This window comes from Saimiri boliviensis, chromosome 15, assembly GCF_048565385.1.
Source record: "Saimiri boliviensis isolate mSaiBol1 chromosome 15, mSaiBol1.pri, whole genome shotgun sequence".
Lineage (NCBI taxonomy): Eukaryota > Metazoa > Chordata > Mammalia > Primates > Cebidae > Saimiri > Saimiri boliviensis.
The window spans coordinates 50,338,119-50,358,485 of record NC_133463.1 but is presented as its reverse complement, the minus strand read 5'-3'; the positions used below and the strand labels follow the sequence as shown (position 1 = coordinate 50,358,485).

Below are 20,367 nucleotides of genomic sequence, written 5' to 3'. Positions count from 1 at the left end.
AAATCAAGAACTTACTGTTTATACAGGACTCTATTCTACAGCAGTTAATTAAATTTCGGAAATTATTCCATTAATGTCATAGTAGCATCTTATAATGAAGACTCATAGATCCTTTTCCTGTTGCTTTGTCTGTCCACCGGAACTTCCTTTCCAACGAGGGAACAGACTCCAAGGCAACCCTAAGTATCTTGGGAAATTGCTGCTTTTATACCTGAGCAACCTCCAAACTGAAGAGTGATTTGGTGTCACCATTTTTCCTTACTGTCCTTCATAACCAGGGACTCGTATTTTTAAATTTTTTTTTCTCCTAAAAAAAAAATAACCGTTCAATTGCACCTTCCAGGTGCACTCTTGGTCTTGCCAGGGGCTTTCCGGGCACAGACCCTGCATCCTCGCAGAGCGGCAGCCGGCGGAACTACACTTCCCAGCGGGCCGCGCGCCCTTTTTCCGACAGGCACCACTCAAAATCCGGAGACGTCTTGCGGGGCAGTGTGGGAGGAAGAAACCTGGGGCGGACAGGCCGGGCCCGCCAGCGGTCTCACATCTCGAGATGGCTGGGAGGCAGGAAGAGCAGAGAGGGAGTGCGCCCTTGAGGGCGGAAGGCGCGGCCGACGCGGAGGTTAAGCTCATTCTGTACCACTGGACGCATTCCTTCAGCTCTCAAAAGGTACAGGCCTCGGCGGCAGAAGGCGGCGCGGATCGGGCTTCAGCACCGGGACAGCTCCCGCTGGGTCCTGCCCCGAGATGCCGGTCCACCCAGAAACCCGTCTCCAGCGTCCTGACCCCCGCCAGGAGCTCCCTCCAGGCGGGAATGCGCACCTGTGGGTAGCGGGGAGAATCGGTCTGAGATGATTCTAAGTGGCTATGATCCAGGCATTGCCTCTCGCGAAACGCGACAAAAAAAAAAAAAAAAAAAAGGCATCATTTTCAGTATTTGGCCTGGAGGCCTTGTCTGCTGGGCCTCGGAGGGAGGCAGAAGGAGGCGTCTTCCTGCACCTGCTTAATCTGCGATCACTTCTTTTATTCTCCTGCATTCACTCTCTTTAGCAAGAGCTCTTGTACTTGCATGGCAGGCTCTTGTCAGGGGAGGACCCATAATCAGGTTTAGGACACCAAGAAAGTGGTGGTGATGAGGAGGGTGGCTGTTTAATGAATACATTCGGAATCGTTTTCATTACTTATTTTGTTCTCTAAATTATAAGACGGTAGAATATTGTTCTGTGCTTACTTGTTAATTTCAGGAATAGGAATCTTTAAAACGACTGTTGAAAATGTTAATAACACAGGGAAGCCCAGAAAGGCTGCTTAGCGGTGTCCAGGGAAGTCATTTAATTGAAAGCTTACATGTGTTGTAGTAACCAGTGTGAACTCTTCCAGGTGCGCTTGGTAATTGCTGAAAAGGCATTGAAGTGCGAGGAACATGATGTAAGTCTGCCCTTGAGTGAGCACAATGAGCCTTGGTTTATGCGTTTGAACTCAACTGGAGAAGTGCCTGTCCTTATCCACGGGGAAAACATAATTTGTGAGGCCACTCAGATCATTGATTATCTTGAACAGACTTTCCTGGATGGTAATGTTAAGGCTACTTGTGATTTCTTGGATTTACTTTCAACACTATGTTACCTTTCTCCTTTTCTTTCTTTCCTCTCTCTCTTTCTCTTGTATCATGATGGTGGTTTGGGATTAAAAGCCTTTTCCATTTCCATAAGCACACAAATATCAAATAGGTCAATAACAAATTTGGTATAAGCTAATGTAACACAACTTGAAAGAATTTCATGTAAAGTACAAATGTTAATGTTGAAACTTAAAAAAATTCACTTGCAAAAAACTGCAGATGTGTGGTTTGTGTTGGTGATTTCTTAGCCTTAAATTCATAATATTCATTATAAATGTACACTATGACAATCTCATCTAATATACAAAATGGGTTCCACCTTAAAAACAAGAGGGAAAAAAGAGCAATAAATCTTAAAGGAGAATAGAATGTTAGTATACCCAAGTTCTTCGCCCCAGTCACTTCTGAATTGTTTGAATTTTGTATTTTTACTAAGGAATTATAGGGCTTAAATCTGTATAGTGCATTTAAGTAAATCATTTATTGGCAGCTTGTTATGTGTCAGATATTTTATAATTTCTATACTATGTGATCTTTCAAAAGAATCTGTCTGAGACAGGCATGGTAGACAAGTTATTCCCATTTTGTATGTGAGGAGAAAGCAACAGGGTTGCCCAAAGTAATATAGCTATAGTATGGCAGAGTCTTTGGTCTCTAAAGCCTTCCTACTACACTGTCTCCCATAGTCTTAGCCACTTACACATTGTCTTGCTTGTGTCTAATAATAATCCTTGAAGTGAACTGTAGCTTCGAGGATTTACCCAAGATTACACAGCTGATCAAAACGGACTTTGCTGAGAGCAGAACATGGGGCTCAGAGCTTCCAGCTGAGTGCTCTTTTAAAAAGGCTGCGTATGAGATTCAGTTACTTTTCATCTGCCAGCAGTTATGTTGATGTGAATAGGGTGGGATGAAACCAGAATCTAGCCCCAAACTACAGGAAGCTGACAAAGAAAATTACTAGGACAAAAAAAAAAGTCTCAGGTACTTAGAAGGAAAATGGTTATGAGGCCTAGATGATGGGCAGTGGGGCAGGGGGAAGCCCAGGGAATACGATTAGCAATGGGCTACCCTGATTCTTAATCTAAGTGCTAGTCCCTTGGGATTGTGATTGGAGTTTTTAATTAAAGGTAGCTTTGGCCTAAACCAAAGCATTTTATGATGTGCTTCCCCTTCATCTTTATTTGCTATTCTTTGTAAATTTCTATACTGGGGACTATACTGAAAATGATGACTAGTTCATTTAGGACAATTTTTCTCAATCTTGAGCTTTTTGGAAATGGATAAGTCTGTTAATAATTTGTATTTCTTGGGAGATGTGATTATAATTGAACAAAACAAAATAATTATGTTAATAATTCTATTTTAAATGATCAAAAACTTTAACAAGATATTCTAAATGGAAACTCCTATTTAAATTTTTTGGTAGCATTGCTTGAACTACTTGCTTCTACTATCATCATTCCCCTCCTCCATCCCCTCCTTACACTGTTTTTTCTCTAATAAATTGATATAAACTATAAGTTTCTCTAAGAAAGTGGTATAAAGTATATTTACAACATAGTAATGTTACTGATTATTAGGTTTTCTTAAAAATTTCCTTAGTCTTTCTTTTTTCTTTTAGTACAGAATAATAACACAGAAATACATTCTGTGTCCTGCTAAGTTGTATTTAAATAACCAAAGGAAATGCTAACTTCTTTTGATTAGTGTTCATTGAATTAGAAGAGAAGGCACTGTAGGCTGTGACAGGATGGAAATATGGAAACCACAGACCTTAATTTTGGTTGAGCTATTATTATAAGTCAGCAATCAAGAGTCCTAGCCTTTAGTCTGATGCTGCCACTAACTTGTTGAATATCTTTCAATCAATTAGGAAGGTTGAAAAATATTAAGGGACCTAAAACTTATGGTAGATAGGAAGACAGCAAGAAAACAATAGTTATATAAATCAAGGCTAAGTTATATAAGTCAAGGTCAAGAAGAAGTTTATCTCAGAGTAATTAAATTTTAAAAACAGTGTTTTCACAATTATAATTAAGGTAGACAAACATCATCCTATTGTCAAAGACGGGGAAAGGTAAATTCTACCAACCCTTGCTACTTAATGTATGTTCCATTCATCCGTAACATTGGCATCACCTGGGAGCTTGTTAGAAATGCAGAATCTTAGACCTCTCTGCAGATCATCAAATCAGACTCTTTAACAAGAGCCTCATGTCATTCGTATATACACTAAAGTTTGAGAATACAGCTATAAATTACTGTGTAAGCTTTAAGCATTGGTGTAATTGACTGTCTTTAAATCTGGCAGAAATCTAGAATAGATTGTGAAAAGTTATTTAAATATGTTTTACATTTTTGTGTATCTCAGTGAAAGGAACCAGTTTCAGTTTTATACTGCTGGAGAATGTCACTAACACTTTTTTAAAAAACCGTCTATTATGTGCCAGGCATGGTTCTAGTTATAGTGTATCTTGGTTGAAGTAGAACATTTGAGATTACTTTATTTATACCCTTGTGGAATAAAGGGGCAGATAGAGCTAGAAGATTATAATGCACATTTGCAGATGAATAAACTACCACGTTAAAGAATATTAATTTATAGATTTCTTACACCAGATTACCTCCTCAACTATAGACTTTCATTTTACTTACAATTGTTTTTATCATACTTTATTTTAAATGTTTGAATTGTACAGCACTGTGAGTACCATGAGGTTGGGAACAGTGTATCTTATTAAAAACTATCGCCAATGCTTTATACAGTGAATGTTTCTTAATAGGTGCTTAATAAATATTTTGAATGTTTAAAATGAATGAATTTTTGAGACAAGGGATCCATGGATAGGGGATCTTGTAGGCTTCTGTTCTTGTAGGCTTCTGTTCTGACTTAAGCCTAACGAGTCAATGACTTGAATAAAGACTGAAGAAATACGATTATATTTGTGAATGACAGAAAAGGTAAATAGTCAAAATGATGACTAACTTATAAAATATTTCTTATGGAAATACAGCAACATGGGAAAATAAAATTTAACAAAGGTAAATGTAAAATGTGTATGAAGAAAACGGGTATGAGGCTTTTGTTTTAAAAAAAACAGCTGCATTCAAAAAGGATGGGGAACCTGGTTGACAGATAGTAAATTGCCAATGTTAAACAAATGGCTAGTGTGATTTCAGGTTGTTTGAAAATTATAGATTTTTATTGAGAACAGGGTGAGTTGTAACCCTCTGCATTCTGAGCTGTTTGTAATATTTGGCATTTTGTCCAATTATGGATGTAACTTCGAGGAATATTGATGAGATAGAATGATAATAAGTGGATGGATTTCATGAGGTGCACAGTCGCCCATGGTCATGATAGGAGACTGAAAGTGTAGCTGTGCCTCTGAAGAACAGAATTTAGTAAACTAGTATGTCCTTCACTGCTATTCGCTGTCCTCTGTTACTGATCCACTGGGGATTATGCCAAAAATGATGACTTGCTGGTCTGGAGACATTCCTCAGCTTTTCTGTGTTTATACTTACATATTTATATCCTTGCGCTTTTGGGATAGTTCATTAAATAGTTGGTAGTTTGATAGCTGAGGTGATCCAAGTCATAGCCTGAAATAGTGAATATCTGTTAGATAATGGCTATGTTCCTGAGGACAAAACTTGGGTCAAAGGAGGAATTTCAAAGTATTCAGTTATGGCTGCCAAACTAAGAGCTGGCCAAGAGCTGTCTCTTCATTCTTTCAGTAACCATTTATTGGGTATTAATTGGATGTAGGGTCCTGGGATACTTCAGAGATATTTTAAAGATCCTAAATCATTAGAAGCTTGCTAATCTTCAAAGATAATTTCTTTCTACAAATTTGGTGATAATTCCAAATCTGTCCTTAACATATATACACATGCTATTACTGTTCAGTTTTACAGAGTCTTTCATGTACATGATACCGCTTTAAGTTTGGGCATGTGGTGAAGAATAGTTATTTTACAGCAAGCAATTGATTAAGCTAGATGAGGTATGAGAGTAAGCAAACTAGGTAAACTGAGGAAGAATGGATGTGACAAGGTGAATGTACATACAAATATGGATTTTTCAATCTAGCTATTGTACTCATAACTTCTTTAAATAAAATTTAACTTGGCTACTAATCAAAAATATGTGAAATAACTATAAAATACTAGAATATGTGATATTTATTACTACCAAATAACTCTGGTAACCTGGAATCAAGGATATCATAAGGTGAATAATGGATTTTTGTAGTTTAATATAACAGTTCTCTGAACATCACATACATGTCTTATTTCTAAGTATGTAATTTATTCTAGGAAATAGAATTTGGTTTGGAAATAAACTATTCTAGCATGATATTAAAATCACATAAATCTTACTAGGATATGTAAATTTATAGATACAATGTTATCTATAAAATATAAATAAATGTTATATTTGAATTTCATCAAATATATTTAAAAAAGAACATTAGTTCTGATGTCACTGTTAGATTAAAATAGTTATTTAAGGAATTACCAATTAATATTTACATTTATATTCATCAATAAAAGGCTCTTGTGTATAGTTGAATATAGGCCTTTTAGCACATATACTGAAATTGTAGATTACCGTGAAGTATGGAGAAAATACACCATATGACATGGAAAAGAAGATCAGTCTTTAATAACTGTCAGTAAAAGTTGCTTTAAAAGTAACTTTTATGTTCTTTGTGATTTGTCCAATTTTAGCAGACAGATTGGGGTACTAAAATTCAGAGGTCCTCTTTCTATATCGTGTGCATCAAACAATTGGAACAAACTGACAAAGGAGTTTTTGCTTCCTTCATTATGAATGTTTCTGTTAAGTCTTAACTATAATACCAGTTAAAAATAGTTAAACATTTAATGTATAATACATACAATTTATTAAAAACAATGCTATAAATTTGTCTCAAAATCCTGGATGCATACACTGAACTGATATAATTTGACACCAGGTTATTGTTTTTTTTTCCTCATCTGTATTTAGATTTGCTCTTTCTAGTTCCAGAGTTATGACAGCATTGAATTGTAATCCGTTAGTAACTGTGTCTTTTGCCTCAGGTCATAACTTAATTGTTCAACATCATCATTATATATTTTTAATAGCCTAGTGTGTGACTGGTTGAAAGGTGCAATATTGTCCGGCTGCATTATGCATATTATCTTATATACTGATGCAATCACTATACAGTCTAAGCAAAATAAACAGCAAAAGGCTAGAGTGAGGAATGAAACCTAATTGGTTTCCATTGAGCCAGTAAGGGAGACTTGAAAGTTGTACAAGTAGGCCTGGGGGAGTCTTTCTTGAAAGCAAGGCATAATAATGCCTCCTTTATCTGCCTTTACTAGGAAACATGGGTAACCAGAGTAGTGAATTTAGTAAAATAATGAAAGCTTGTGCCTTTAAGCCCTTAATTTCTTTTTATTTTTTACTCTTGGGAAAACCAAATGTAATTTAAAAAAATGGCTCACAGCCATTGTTATTTTACTCAGCATTACAAGGACTTGAGAATGCACAGGCCCATTTATCTCCATTACATGGCTACAGAACGCTTTTATTGTTTCTTTCTGATTTTTTTTTTTTTTTTTTGCTTCTTTTGGTTTCTTCTGCTATTTATCAAATCTTTCTGCTTTATTTCTATCTGCTGGTTTATAATTTGCTGCCTAAATTTATGTGTAATATAAAACTTGTCTTCCTACTCAGTTCTTCTAGGAAGTCGGGTCTTGTGCCAGTTTATTTGTTCTTCCAGCTTAATCACCAAGCCTGATATCCATTATTGCAACCCCGCTCCCCAGTTCTGGGACCTCTTCTCATTGCCTGCTTCTTAAAACTCGAATTCCCTCTCCTGCCCCAGTATGTCTTACGTTGCTTTTCCACTCCTGATTGAGGTTGATTACTGAGTAAAAAATTCTTGCCTTTAGTATTTTGATAAAAGTGCTCTATGGAAGGACTGGAAAATAAAATCGGATGGGATTGAGAGGGAAGATCTCCTCTATAATTGAAAGGAAATTCCCAGTTGTCTTTTGAAAAACTTTTATCGGAAGCAGCAGACACTGTTGTGCTCTGGTGTGAGGAGGAGGATGGCAGCGCAGTGCCCATGTGATACAGAACAAGGCATCCTTGATGTGCCTGAGGAGGCAGGGAGATGGAGAGAGAAGTTGGCTTCAGTGTGTATCCTATGCTCTGACAGAGTGCTTCAGGAAGTTGTTAGATAGTAATGGCACACTGAGTAGAAGAAAATTATTTTTATGGATTAAACATTTGTCCTCCTTGAAGAATTTGGATTTGGCCAGATGGAACTTCCCCAGAAAGCAATTAGACATTGTTTTTCCTGCTCTCATTCACTTTCCTAGGAAGGAAATGATAAGCTCTTCTGGAGAGAAGCCCCATAGACCGGCGCCAGTAAGCAGCCAGAGCCACTAGCCGTTACTTTGACCATATGGGAAGCATTTGAAAATGTACCATTTAATGGTTATTAGCCTGAGGTTCTTGGGCCCCTAAAGCATTAATTCTTAAACTTTTTGGTCTCTAGAGCCTGTTGTTTCTGAGGACACCAGAGAGCATTTGTTTGTGTGGATCATAACTATCGATATTTACCATTTAGAAAGTGAAACTGAGAAAACTTAAAATATCAGCCTACTTAAGCACAATCCCACTAGCTGTCAGAGTGATGGAGTCATCTTTCCTGTAGCCTCTGGGAACTTTTGCTGTACACTTGAGAGAGAGTAAGAGTGAAAAGTAATTAACATCTTAGTATTTTGGTAAAAGTAGCTTTGACTTTGTAGATCCCCCACAAGTGTTTTAGGAAAAGCCAGGGATCCTTAGACCACAGTGTGAGAACTGTTGCCCTTAGTGGTTTATGAATAGAATTCAGCAGATTTGAAATCTTGGATGGGGAATAATTGTATCTCTGTTTAAAGGAATCGTTTCCTTCCATTAGCAATGTAGGCACAATCCATGGCAATATCAGGAGTGCCTGTGGCTTTGATAACCGATGGAAATCACAGATATGTTCATAGTTAAGTTATTGCAGATATCTTAATACTTTGAAATTGTGGTAGTTATTAAACCTGACATTTTTTAGGGGCAGTTTGAGAGCCAGAGGTAGGAAAAGATTCTGAAGGGACGTGGCCCTGATCTTTGGGTTGCATCTTTCACTTTTATTCTTTTTGGATAGTCTCTGAAATGAAAATCCTTTGAAGATGTTATGATGGTATAGTCAAAGAGATCATTACATTAGGAATCAGATGACTTTAGTTCTCGCTCTGCCTCTGATTAGCTGTAGGATCTTGGGAAGATGTTTTCAGCCCTTGCATCTCAGTGTACTTTTTAACTACTGCAGTGCTTCTCCAGCTCAAGTAATCTATAATAATTGGAAATTTTGGAATGTATTTATTATAATTTATTAAACATCTACTGCATGTCAGACATTATATTAGGCACTGGGGATTTAACAGAGAGCAGTACATGGTCCCTACCCTCAAGGACTCTATAGTCTGGATTTTAACTAGCAAATAAAGATATATATAGAACCCACTTGCCAGAGATAATTGTTAGAAATTCCTGGGGAAAGCGCACCTGATATATTTGAGCAAGTGCCTTTCCTGTTCCATGTGGATTGTCACTTCACGCTCCCATGTGTCAGCAGGGTCACTCTTGATGTTGGTTGGCACCTAGAAAAGAGTAGCCCCTGATTATCTTCCCATAATGAGTCCTCATTCAATTAACTAAACTTCACTGAGTGCCTAAAGTGTGTAAACTGTGCTAGACTTTGGATTGTAGGTTCCTTTCCCTGAAGACAGTCATAGGGCAAAAAGATGCAATGAATTACAGTGTGATAAGGGCTGTAACAGAGTGTATATAATGTATTACGGATGTATAGAAGAAGGCACATATGAGCCAGTCAGATATTGGCAGTAGTAGGAGGCAAGGGAATGCTTCCTGGAATAAATGGCATAAATAACTGGGCCTTGAGGGCTGAATGCAGTTTGCAAGGTGGATAAATGAGAGAATACCAACGTGATTATAATTTGGGATCTTGTCTGGTGCATCAGGCCATTTCAAACTTTGAATGTCTGGGGAGACAACATTTTTTGAATATACAGATATGTTGAAAATGATTGGTTAGTGTTTTTGTTTTGCTTTTGAGTGTTAACAATTCATTTGTAACTTTTTCTTCAATATTTGTGTGTGCATTTTAGAAAGAACACCCAGGTTAATGCCTGATAAAGGAAGCATGTATTACCCACGGGTACAGCATTACCGAGAGCTGCTTGACTCCTTGCCAATGGATGCCTATACACATGGCTGCATTTTACATCCTGAGTTAACTGTGGACTCCATGATCCCGGCTTACGCAACTACAAGAATCCGTAGTATGTAAACATTTTAAAGACCTGAAATTCTGTCTGACACTTTCTTTTAACTCATTTTGAGACCTAGCATGTTTCATGGTCACTAAAAGAAGATTGGGAATAGGGTTGTTGAGTTTGCTTTATGGATGTGCCTATTATGGATCAATCAGTGAACCAGTTGGATTAATCTGTGCTTAACTTGCTCAGTTGGACATACATTATCTATAGGACTTGATTGATCAGCTTCTGGCTTTGAGGGCCAAGCTTGGGTAAAACTCAGGAGAGTGGGTTATGGAAAAGTAAGGAATATAACATGTTCTCATGAACAGATGGACTAGGAATCTGAAGATCTGGGATCTGCCTAGGATTATGGGCAGTTGAGTTCACATTTCTAGTCCTTAATTTGTTGTTTCATTATGTGAGGAAACTGGACTAGAGGGTGTCGAACTATTGCTCTATGTTCAGTGTTAGGAGATTTATTGGGATTGATTTGTGACATCCAGCTTTCTGCCTTCTTCCTGTCATGAGGACAGTCAGTGCATGATCTGCGGAACAGGAGGTGTGCTTTATAGCGCAGGTGATTGGGGATAAGAAGGGAAAGGATGGTGGCGCAGGGGTCACACAGCTCAGATCTCCTGAATCCAGAAACCGTTTTTTCCCCATTATATGATACTCGCCTTTATGTTCTTAGATTATTTTTTTCCTTTTTGATATGTCCCCTTTTCCTCTCCTCTCCTCTGCCCTCCTTCCTTTTCACCGCTTCCTTTTTCTTTCTTCTCTTCCATTCTCTTCTCCACTGCCCTCTTTTCCTGCTTCTCTTTCCTCTTATTCCTCCTCCTCCTCTTCATAAATACCCTTTATATGATTTGAAACAAGAGTTCTGACTATAATTCTATCAACTATAGTTAATACTTTAAAAAAGTAAGGCTTTTTCCTCTCTTCACACAGGAGTTCATTATAGAAAGCTTGAAAGGTAGAGGAAGGCAGAGCAGCGAGCGTGCACTGAACTCTGAAGTGCTGGGCCTTGGCTCTAAGTGCTTCCCATGAAGCTTCTCATTTAGTCTCTGCCCTGCTTGGCAGATATTCTTATAGTTCCGTTTGAAATATGAGGAAACTGAGGCATAGACAGGGTAAGCCCAAGGCAGAGAAGCAGGGCATGAGCCCCAGAGCTCATGCTCTTGTCACTGAGTTTCTCTGCTTCTCCTTGTTTCTGGTGTAGAAGGGAGAAAATAATTTTCTGTTGCCAAAATGTTTTTATTATCAGGCCAGATTGGAAACACAGAGTCTGAGCTGAAGAAACTTGCTGAAGAAAACCCAGATTTACAAGAAGCATACATTGCAAAACAGAAACGACTTAAAGTAAGTCAGTCAGCTGTCCTCAGTTGACACACGCTACGTGTAGTAAATGTTCTACTTATTGTAAAGCACCACTATTTCTAGAACATCGCTTAAATGTTGCAGTTCACCAGTGCACATGTTACCTTTGGCTTATGCTCTCCTTTTAGAAAGAACGTTTTATTAGATTTGATATTTAAACTTGATGACAAGTGTGCATTGCCAAAACAAGTTATGAAATGCAAAGGAAGTTCATAACATATTCTAGAATCTGTCATTTCAGGTATTCCACCACTGTAAGGCCTCACTAGACCTACATCCCTCCAGGTGTCACGCTGACTGGCTTTGCCCCCCGAGGAGCGTGTGTTATGGTCAGCCTTTCTCCTTCTGTTGATTCCTTCCTCGGGCCCAGCAACACATGCAAACTTCTCTCATAGTAAAATTGTAGAAAATAGCAGCACTCCCAACCCTCCCCAGCCTCTCACCTTCCTTTATCTTATCTTAGCTAAATGAGCTCCCCGAAAGAAATACCTGCACTCACAGTTACTTGACTGACTCTCCACCAGCCCTTTAACTCCTTGCACTCAGACTTTTCCTTGTCTCTGACCCTTCAGCTACTCTTTCAATTACAGCTGCTGGAATTCTTCTGAGTTGTGCTTGGCAGATGCCTCTTCACGTCCCTTCCATTCTTTGCCTTCTCTGGTCATCTGGCCTCATAGGAGCTGCCAGTGAGTGGTGGCATTTTCACAGTTGGAATATTTCCCTTCAACTTTGCTTTCTTTTTCTTTCTTTTTTCTCTTTTGCTGAGTTTTTCTGTTTCTTCCCATTGTCTAAAATAAACAGGCTCAACTCTGTAAGAATTTATATCTGCTTTGGTTTACCTGGATCTTTTTTTTTTACAGGTGTAAATAATCTTTTTTTTTTTTTTGTGGTTAATTAGTCAAAGCTGCTCGACCATGACAATGTCAAGTATTTGAAGAAAATTCTTGATGAGTTGGAGAAAGTCTTGGATCAGGTTGAAACTGAATTGCAAAGAAGAAATGAAGAAACCCCAGGTAAGTTCCCATATATATTCTTTTTCTCTTTTCAATATCGGTATTACTCATGGGAACATTCTTAAGTCTCACCAAAAACATTCTGTAATCTGCTTTTCATTGTTGTTATTTATGGGCAGTTTTAATTATGATAGCAACAATCATATTGTACCCAGAAAAACCCAGGTGTCTAATTGTAACTCAATCTCTATCTATGTGAAGGATTTTTCTGCACAATTTAAACTATATTTGGGAGAGTTTTACCTAACTGTTTTACAAATTTATAATTATAGTAGTTTGGTTGAATAACTTGAATAATTGCTTGAATGTTCCCTCTAGTTTTTTCCTTAGGCAAGGAGATAGCCTCCAGTCCAAAGTGGACTAAGGGGGCCAACACTGAGCGTCTGTAGACTGGCTGGTGAGCATGCATGTGCCAGTGAACTGACTTCAGGGTTAAGCCATAATCACTTCAGGATACACATGGGCCATTTGTGCTACTCTGACCAGAGTTAAAGACCATGTTACCTGTCACAAATGCTCTTATACTTTAAATGACTGAGAACATAGCCACCGAGTCTTGTTTCAGACTCAGCTTTATGGATTTTTCTAAAGCAGAACTGTTTTTTTTTTTTAACCAGAAGGAAGTATCTTTTAACTGGCTTAGAGACTCCCAACCCCTTAGTATCCTTTACAAAGTGATAGGTTCAAGTGGCTGCAGTTTTACGTAGGGACCTGGATGGCTGACAGACGCCTAGCAAGTCTCCTTTAGCTTCAGATCATTTGCTTGGACTTTTTTTTTTTTTTTAAAGCATGAAATTACTCTCTGAATGTGGTGGTCAAGAAAATAAATATATCATGGCCTTCATCTTTTGCTATCCTCATGCTCACCCTTAAGGACGAGACCACTGATGCCAGCTGGAGTCTGTCTGTAGAGTGCTTGCTTCTAATTCTCTGTGTCCCTTTCTCTAATTAGAAGAGGGCCACCAACCTTGGCTCTGTGGTGAATCCTTCACCCTGGCAGACGTCTCACTCGCTGTCACATTGCATCGACTGAAGTTCCTGGGGTTTGCGAGGAGAAACTGGGGAAACGGAAAGCGACCAAACTTGGAAACCTATTACGAGCGTGTCTTGAAGAGAAAAACATTTAACAAAGTTTTAGGACATGTCAACAATATATTAATCTCTGCAGTGCTGCCAACAGCATTCCGGGTGGCCAAGAAAAGAGCCCCAAAAGTTCTTGGCACGACCCTTGTGGTTGGTTTGCTTGCGGGAGTGGGATATTTTGCTTTTATGCTTTTCAGAAAGAGGCTTGGCAGCATGATATTAGCATTTAGACCCAGACCAAATTATTTCTAGGCTTGTTGGGATCTTGTGGTGGCAGCTCATCCAAGCATTTAGCTAGACCTTGTGATTGCCCATAGCTCTCTTGAGTCTGTTTTATTGAGTAGTTAGCAGTATTTTTTCCCTAAAATTCAGAAGTCATCTTTGTTATACAACACAGGAGTTTAGATAGCAATAGGACACAAAATTGCTTCATTCTCCAACTGCCAGCTCCAGGCAGAAATAGCAAGGCAAAGAGATAAGAGTAGGAAAAATGAGAGAATGAAGTCTGTGTAGGGTAGAGCCATAGAATATAATCTTCGGGAGCCTCCAGCATTCATGGCTGCCTGTCCCATTGCTAACCATCACATTTAGCTACGTGTGGCCACTGCCCACACGTACACTTCTGTAATTGAGAACACTTAGGAGAGAACTAGGGAATCACTGGGGGTAGTGGGCTGGAGAGAACCCCAGGCTTTATATGTATAGCACCTCATTTGACCTCAGTGTTAATTTTAAATGCTTATGAAACACACGCATTGCTTTAGTAAGACTAAGTGCTTATATACTTGGGAATGTGATACTCATCGGAGCACATCTGCCTAGCATTTACTTAAAAGTCTTAATATTAAGATGATTCCTTCCCATTTAAGATGGTTTCCAATTTGAATCACCAAATGGTAATGGTTCCTTACTGTTTTAGATGATGCCTGTGAGATATCATTTCTCTGGATGATCACGTCCAGTCAGTGGGGTTAGGAAGGGTGGCCTCTATAGCCCTCTTCATGCACATAAGTGACATATAGATGAATATCCCAGCTAATCACTAGCATGTCATATGGCTGGGTAGTGGGTATTTTGATGATCTGGGAGTACCAAATATGATCCTTCTTCATTTGGGGAGGCTGGTGTGTTAACACAAAAATTATTGTCCAGATCTTTCATCTGTTTATGATCACCAACAAGGACTTGTTAGAAAGGTCTAGTCTTAGCACTTGGCAGTTAATCTAGGGAAGATGAATTAAATGGACAGATAGTGATGCATACTTGAATTCACTCATGTATGTTTAAGGGATTTGGGTGGGGGGGATCCCTCAGTTCATCTGGAAGGGACAGTTCGTGGGTCCTATGAATAACCATGGAACTTCAGCAAATCGTTTGTGCTCAGAAAAAGTCTTTCATGGTGGCAGGAAGGCAGTTTCCCTGGAGTTGGCCATGAAGGCCTTAGGAGCCATTTCCAGTGTCTGGTGGGTAGCATGCATAGAGATGATGTGCTCAGGTCCCAGCAAACAACAAAAAAGCTTGCTTGGACTGTCTTAGATGGGCTGCACAAAATAGCCAAAGAATGTACTAACTTTATTGTTAATAGGAAAGTGTTAATGTATCGTTAATAGGAAAGTGATACCTGTGAAACAACAACTCTTTGCTGGTAAAATGATTCTCTAATTTGATTTTGATGCTGTAATTCCATTTCATGAACGAGTTGTATTAGAAAATCTTGATGAACTATATGTTTCCAGTTTACAAAAAATTAATAAAACCGCCAGAGCAAACTCAGTCTAATAATAATTGAGTATCAGCTTTTATAATATTTTAAATTTGCACATTAGTGTGTCGTCACATAGAATGTCTGAACCTGTTAATGGGACATATGAATCCATGTATTCATAAGGGCCATAGAATTTATTATTCATTAGTTTATAGTGTTTGAGTTCTTTATATCACTCTGTTAGAAACAAGAACCGAGACGTAAATAAATAAAAATTGGATTTTTGTAAAAACCTTTGAAGGATATTTACCGGTGAAACAGTTGTTGGTTAAGAATAAAAATTAGAAGTCCAGGGTTAACTTTTCCTTTAATTTATATTATTCCTGAATCATAGGGAATCTTTCTAGAATGGGTTTATAATTTCCTTGCACAGTTTCTTTGGAAATAGGTTAAAAGATAGCGGCAATTTCATGTGTTTCATGGATACTCAATTTTGAGTTTTTGTGTTTAAGGTATTTGTTTAGGGACACAATGACCACTAGATGTCACTGTTCATCCAGGTGACTGAGATTGGGTGTTTTTGTTCAGCAACCCTTCCAAAATGTTTCAAGCAAAGATAGTAATGACCTCAGTTTCTGAAATAAGGGCATCTTCATCAGATTATTTATCTGTTTTTTAAAAAAGCTTGAGGCAAATGTGACTGATTTATAATGCTTTGAAAGGCATTACAGAACTACACAATGTCAAGCTAGAGTTAAACATACACTATTAGCTAAATAGGCACTTTTATGTATTTTATTTTTCATGATCATTGGTGACTGGTCAGTGTATTCCTCAATTTCCAAAATTTGTATGAATATCACAGTTAGAAAAATGCCTGAGGTACTAAAGTTAGGTTGGCTATTTGTGTCTTAACACACATAAATACTATTGTTATTGCAACAAATGCCTTTTGAATCCATTTTCCATAATTGCAGATAGTTGTAAATTGCTTGCTTAATTTTTAGTAATTATTGCTGTTGACACCAGAGTTGTAGATTTTTGGTGTTGTTGAATGCAATAGAGAGATCTGTAAGATCAATAAAAGTGATTGGAAAATAAATATGAACCCTAAAACAAAGTACTCATTTTGTAATCTTTTTTGGAAAACAGATGTACTTTTTAAAATTGAAAATCAAAGCATCATGTGGTAATTAAAAGGGTAAAATAAGCAGAGGTTAGATATTGAAGATATTTAGCCATAGGATGCCATATTTTCTTTATAACAAAATTGCTGACTCATGCTTCATTTAAATATGCACACTTAAAATGCAGCCTAAAAAATAACATTGATCCTGCTCATTAAAATAGCTCTGTTGCAGCTAGCCACCAACCAGGGGAGAACAAGAAAATGATGAACACTGAGTGTTTATCTTTGCAAAATAGTTTTCTTACATGTTTAACTGAGTTTCAAATATTACTCATATTTATGTATATTTTTGACATAGCTAATTCTCTTTTATTGAATATGGATTATGAATATCAAATCACCTTTCGCATTTCTAGCTTGGTAAGCATAGCCATTCAATGAAGTAGAAATTGCGTACTTCTGGTTTGCACCGAACAAAGCAAATTAAATGCGAGTCTAATTGGCATTGTTTTCCTTGAGTTTACAGACAAGAACAAAGGGCAACAATGCTGAATACTCGTGGAAAGTCACCAGAATATGTAACTTCGTAGTCTGCTCAGAAAAGAAAAACACTATGGTAAAGACATGAAGGTCAAATTAATGCAATAAATAAATCAGTATTCAGACATAACTATCATATTGTTTATGCCAACCAATGGTCCATTTACTTGATCTCTGCTTACCCATATCAGAATGTCTTGATTTTATAATACTCTAGAACAGTTTTTTCAATACGTAGGGTAGTAGATTCCAAACCAAGTGAGGAAGTGTAATTTCTAGTGTGAAGATAGTAGTTTTAATTATGTAATACATTATGAAAATGAAAAGAAGGAGTGAAAGAACTCAGTTTGTGGATTGGAAAGACAGTGCACGGATGACAGCAACATCCTTTATTGATTGCACCTAAGTTGGGGCCTGACTGTGTTAGGAGGGAGGAAAGATTGGCATTGATGAGAAGTCAGTGGGGTAGAGCAGCTCTGCAACGCTTGAGACAAAACGTGCCTGCAATGGGCCTTGATATACTCTTTAATTCAAGTAGGGTGGTTTATCTATCTCATTCACATTACCTTATCATAAAACTCCTTTGGGAAAGTTTTAAGTTTTTGTCTTCAGTCTTTTTATTGCTTATGCATTGATTCCTTAATTACAATGTGCCGTCATTAAAATCCCTTAGTAGGAGAGTCAATAGTATGGGTAAAAATATAAAGATCTTAGCGAAACATAATGCAAAGGGTCAGGTTTCCATGCCAAAAACAATATTAAAATCTATGTATTGAAGTTAATTTTTAACAAAGTAAAATTTTAGGTATATGGCCAGCATGTGTAAGTATAGTTTTTTTTGTATCTTCAGATTAAACGATCTTTTGAATTTAAGAATCTGATACTCAACAAAACTACTTGTAAACATTGCCAAATACGTGTCATAAAAATATGAGGACATGTTGTCAGAGAGCCTGCATTTACTAAGTTCAGTGCTGGAAAGAAAATGAAGGTTTGCATTAAGAAAATGATACGTGCTAAAAATGATTAGCACTGAAAGCAGAAGTGGATACATTGCAAAAATTCTTACTGCTCTACTTATTCCCTTGCAATGTGATGTTATAAACTTTCCCATCTAGTAATAGCATCTGCAGAAGAAGACTACATGAGGCCTATCAGAGAGCAGTTTATTAGAGATACTAGATATCAAGCGGTGCTGAAAATCACTGGAGGTTCATTTCAGGTAGAGTGGAAGGCCTCATTAACATCTTGTTAATCCCCTAGTCAAGATTAAGGACCATGGCCTACAGTAAGGCTTACCAGCATTTTTCAATCTTGGCCCTACTGATACTGTGAACCAGATAATTCTTTGTTGTGTGGAGCTGTCTTGTGTGTTGTAGTATGTTTACCAGCTTCCTTGGCCTCTACCTCCTAAATGCCTGTAGTGCCTCCCACCCCAATTGTGACAACTCAGAATGTCTTCAGATATGGCTGAATGTCACTTGGGGAGAAAAATAATCTCTAGTTGAAGACAACTGTTCTGCACTCACCCTAAAAAAGCCTGAAACCAAGTCATGACAAGATCTGTAGGCGAGACATATTCTGGTGGTTGATTTCTGCCAAGTCAGAGGTGCTTGGGAAACATCTTGGGCTTCTACAAGCCCTCCATAGCAAAGCACAGGATGAAACGTACCCAATTTAAAGGTGTCGGATCAGTAACTGGACTGCCTACTAGAACAAGAATCAACATGCTTCAGAAAGAGGATAACAGAATCCAGAGTCTCTATAAGATATCACTAACAATGTCCAGGACACAGCAAATTTACACGACGATAGTTGAAAATGGTAGTAAATCGATACCTAAGTGTTGGATTTAGCAAATACTTTAAAGCAACTAACAGACAATATATGTTTATAGAATTGAAAGAAAATGTCTGATTGAATTGACAGATAGCAAATCATGGGAGAGAAATGAAAACTATTAAAAGAAACCAAATGGAAATTTTAGAAAAATAATTAAGTGAAAAATTCATTGGATGGGCTTCACAGCAGATGGAAGATGGCAAAAGAAAGATAAAGAAACAGAATCTCAGGAACATGTGGAAAATATCAACTGGTCTAATATATGTGTTATGGGAGTTCTAAAAAGAGAACAAAGAATGGGGAGGAAATAAATGTATATATATATATTTAAATAATGCTGTGTTTTCCCAAATTTGATGAAAAAACATGGACTTATCCAAGAAAATCATCGAACTCAATAAAAGATAAATACCACGAAAGCCTTGCCTGGGCACATCACTGTTGGACTGCTGAAAAGAAAATCTTGAAAGCAGTCAGAAAGAAAAAAAAGGGACATACACAGAGAATGATGATAAGAATGTGTACTGACTTACCAGAAATCATGGAATACAGATGACAATGAAAATGTCCTTTAAGTGCCGGTGGGGTGGAAAGGGGTGGTGAGGGAATCCTGCCAATTCAAAATGTTAATATCCAGAGAAAATGCCCCTCGCAAACTTGGGCTTTTAATACACTTTATTTCAGATAAATTGAAGGCGAGAGAAATTGGATTCAGCAGGCCCCTGCAAAACAAAACAAAAATGCTAAAGGCTGATGGAGAATGAGAGAAAATGGAAAGCAAATCCACAGAGAGGGGAAAGAAAAAGCACTGCCAGGAATGGCAAATAATGGGTGCACATAAAGACTTTTATTGCCTCATAGTTTCCTTAAAAGGTAATTGTTTAGAACAAGAATAATAGCATTATTGTGTAAAATATAAGTTTCTGGGCTCTATAATGTATGTAGAAGTTAATATATGAAAAAAAGCACAAAGGTTGGGGGCGGTGGATGAATGGAATTATACTATTGTAAATTTATTAGGTTAGTGACAAAGAATGAAGTGTGAGGACCAATGTGCCAAGGGTGCGAAAATGCAAAGGACATATTAATAGATAGCTATAACTATTTTGAGACACACCAGAGTTAGAGGGACTTTCATTTTAAGACTTAGAATAGTCCGGTCTGAATGCAGTGGTGTTTACAACTAATTGATCACAATCAGTTACAGATTTTGTTGTTGTTGTTGTTGTTTCTTCTCCACTTCCACTGCTTAACTTGACTAACCTTAAAAAAAAGGAAAGACAAGAAATTTATAGCATTCAACTTAGTATGGTATTGGCATAAATACTCTATACTGTGCCATAGCTGCTTTATTACTAATAGCCAGTAACTGGAAACTATCCAAAGGTACACTGTGGATGAATGAATAAAAAAACTGCTCTGTTCATACAGTGGAATACAATTCATAGGTTAAAAAAAGGACATCATTAATATGTACACTAATAGAGATGAATTTCAAAAAACATGCTGTGTGAGGCAGTAATGGGCTCACACATCCTACTCAAACCCAAGGATGACCATCGGTGGCCCAGAGCCCTGAACTTGCCCTGTGTCTGACATGAGTGAGAATCCCCCAAACTCAGTATCTATCAGTGCCATTTTGGCAAACTAATCTCATGTGAGCATGTGAAAG

The 20,367-nt window shown here is 37.7% G+C and overlaps 1 protein-coding gene across 3 annotated transcripts; it reads left to right on the top strand.

The window, feature by feature from the left end:
• The first annotated feature begins 172 nt into the window (after window positions 1-172).
• On the top strand, window positions 173-16,304 carry GDAP1 (ganglioside induced differentiation associated protein 1). 3 transcript variants are annotated; one of them, XM_010351438.3, is made up of 6 exons: window positions 173-667; window positions 1,378-1,570; window positions 9,854-10,027; window positions 11,271-11,365; window positions 12,282-12,396; window positions 13,349-16,304. In XM_010351438.3, the coding sequence occupies exons 1-6, from the start codon at window positions 551-553 to the stop codon at window positions 13,729-13,731; spliced, it is 1,077 nt and encodes a 358-aa protein (XP_010349740.1). In that variant the 5' UTR covers window positions 173-550; the 3' UTR covers window positions 13,732-16,304. The 3 variants fall into 3 exon arrangements, with proteins under 3 accessions (XP_010349740.1, XP_039320692.1, XP_039320691.1); XM_039464757.2 differs by having other exon boundaries at window positions 638-667; window positions 1,378-1,425; XM_039464758.2 differs by lacking the exon at window positions 1,378-1,570 and having other exon boundaries at window positions 578-667.
• The last annotated feature ends 4,063 nt before the right edge of the window (window positions 16,305-20,367 follow it).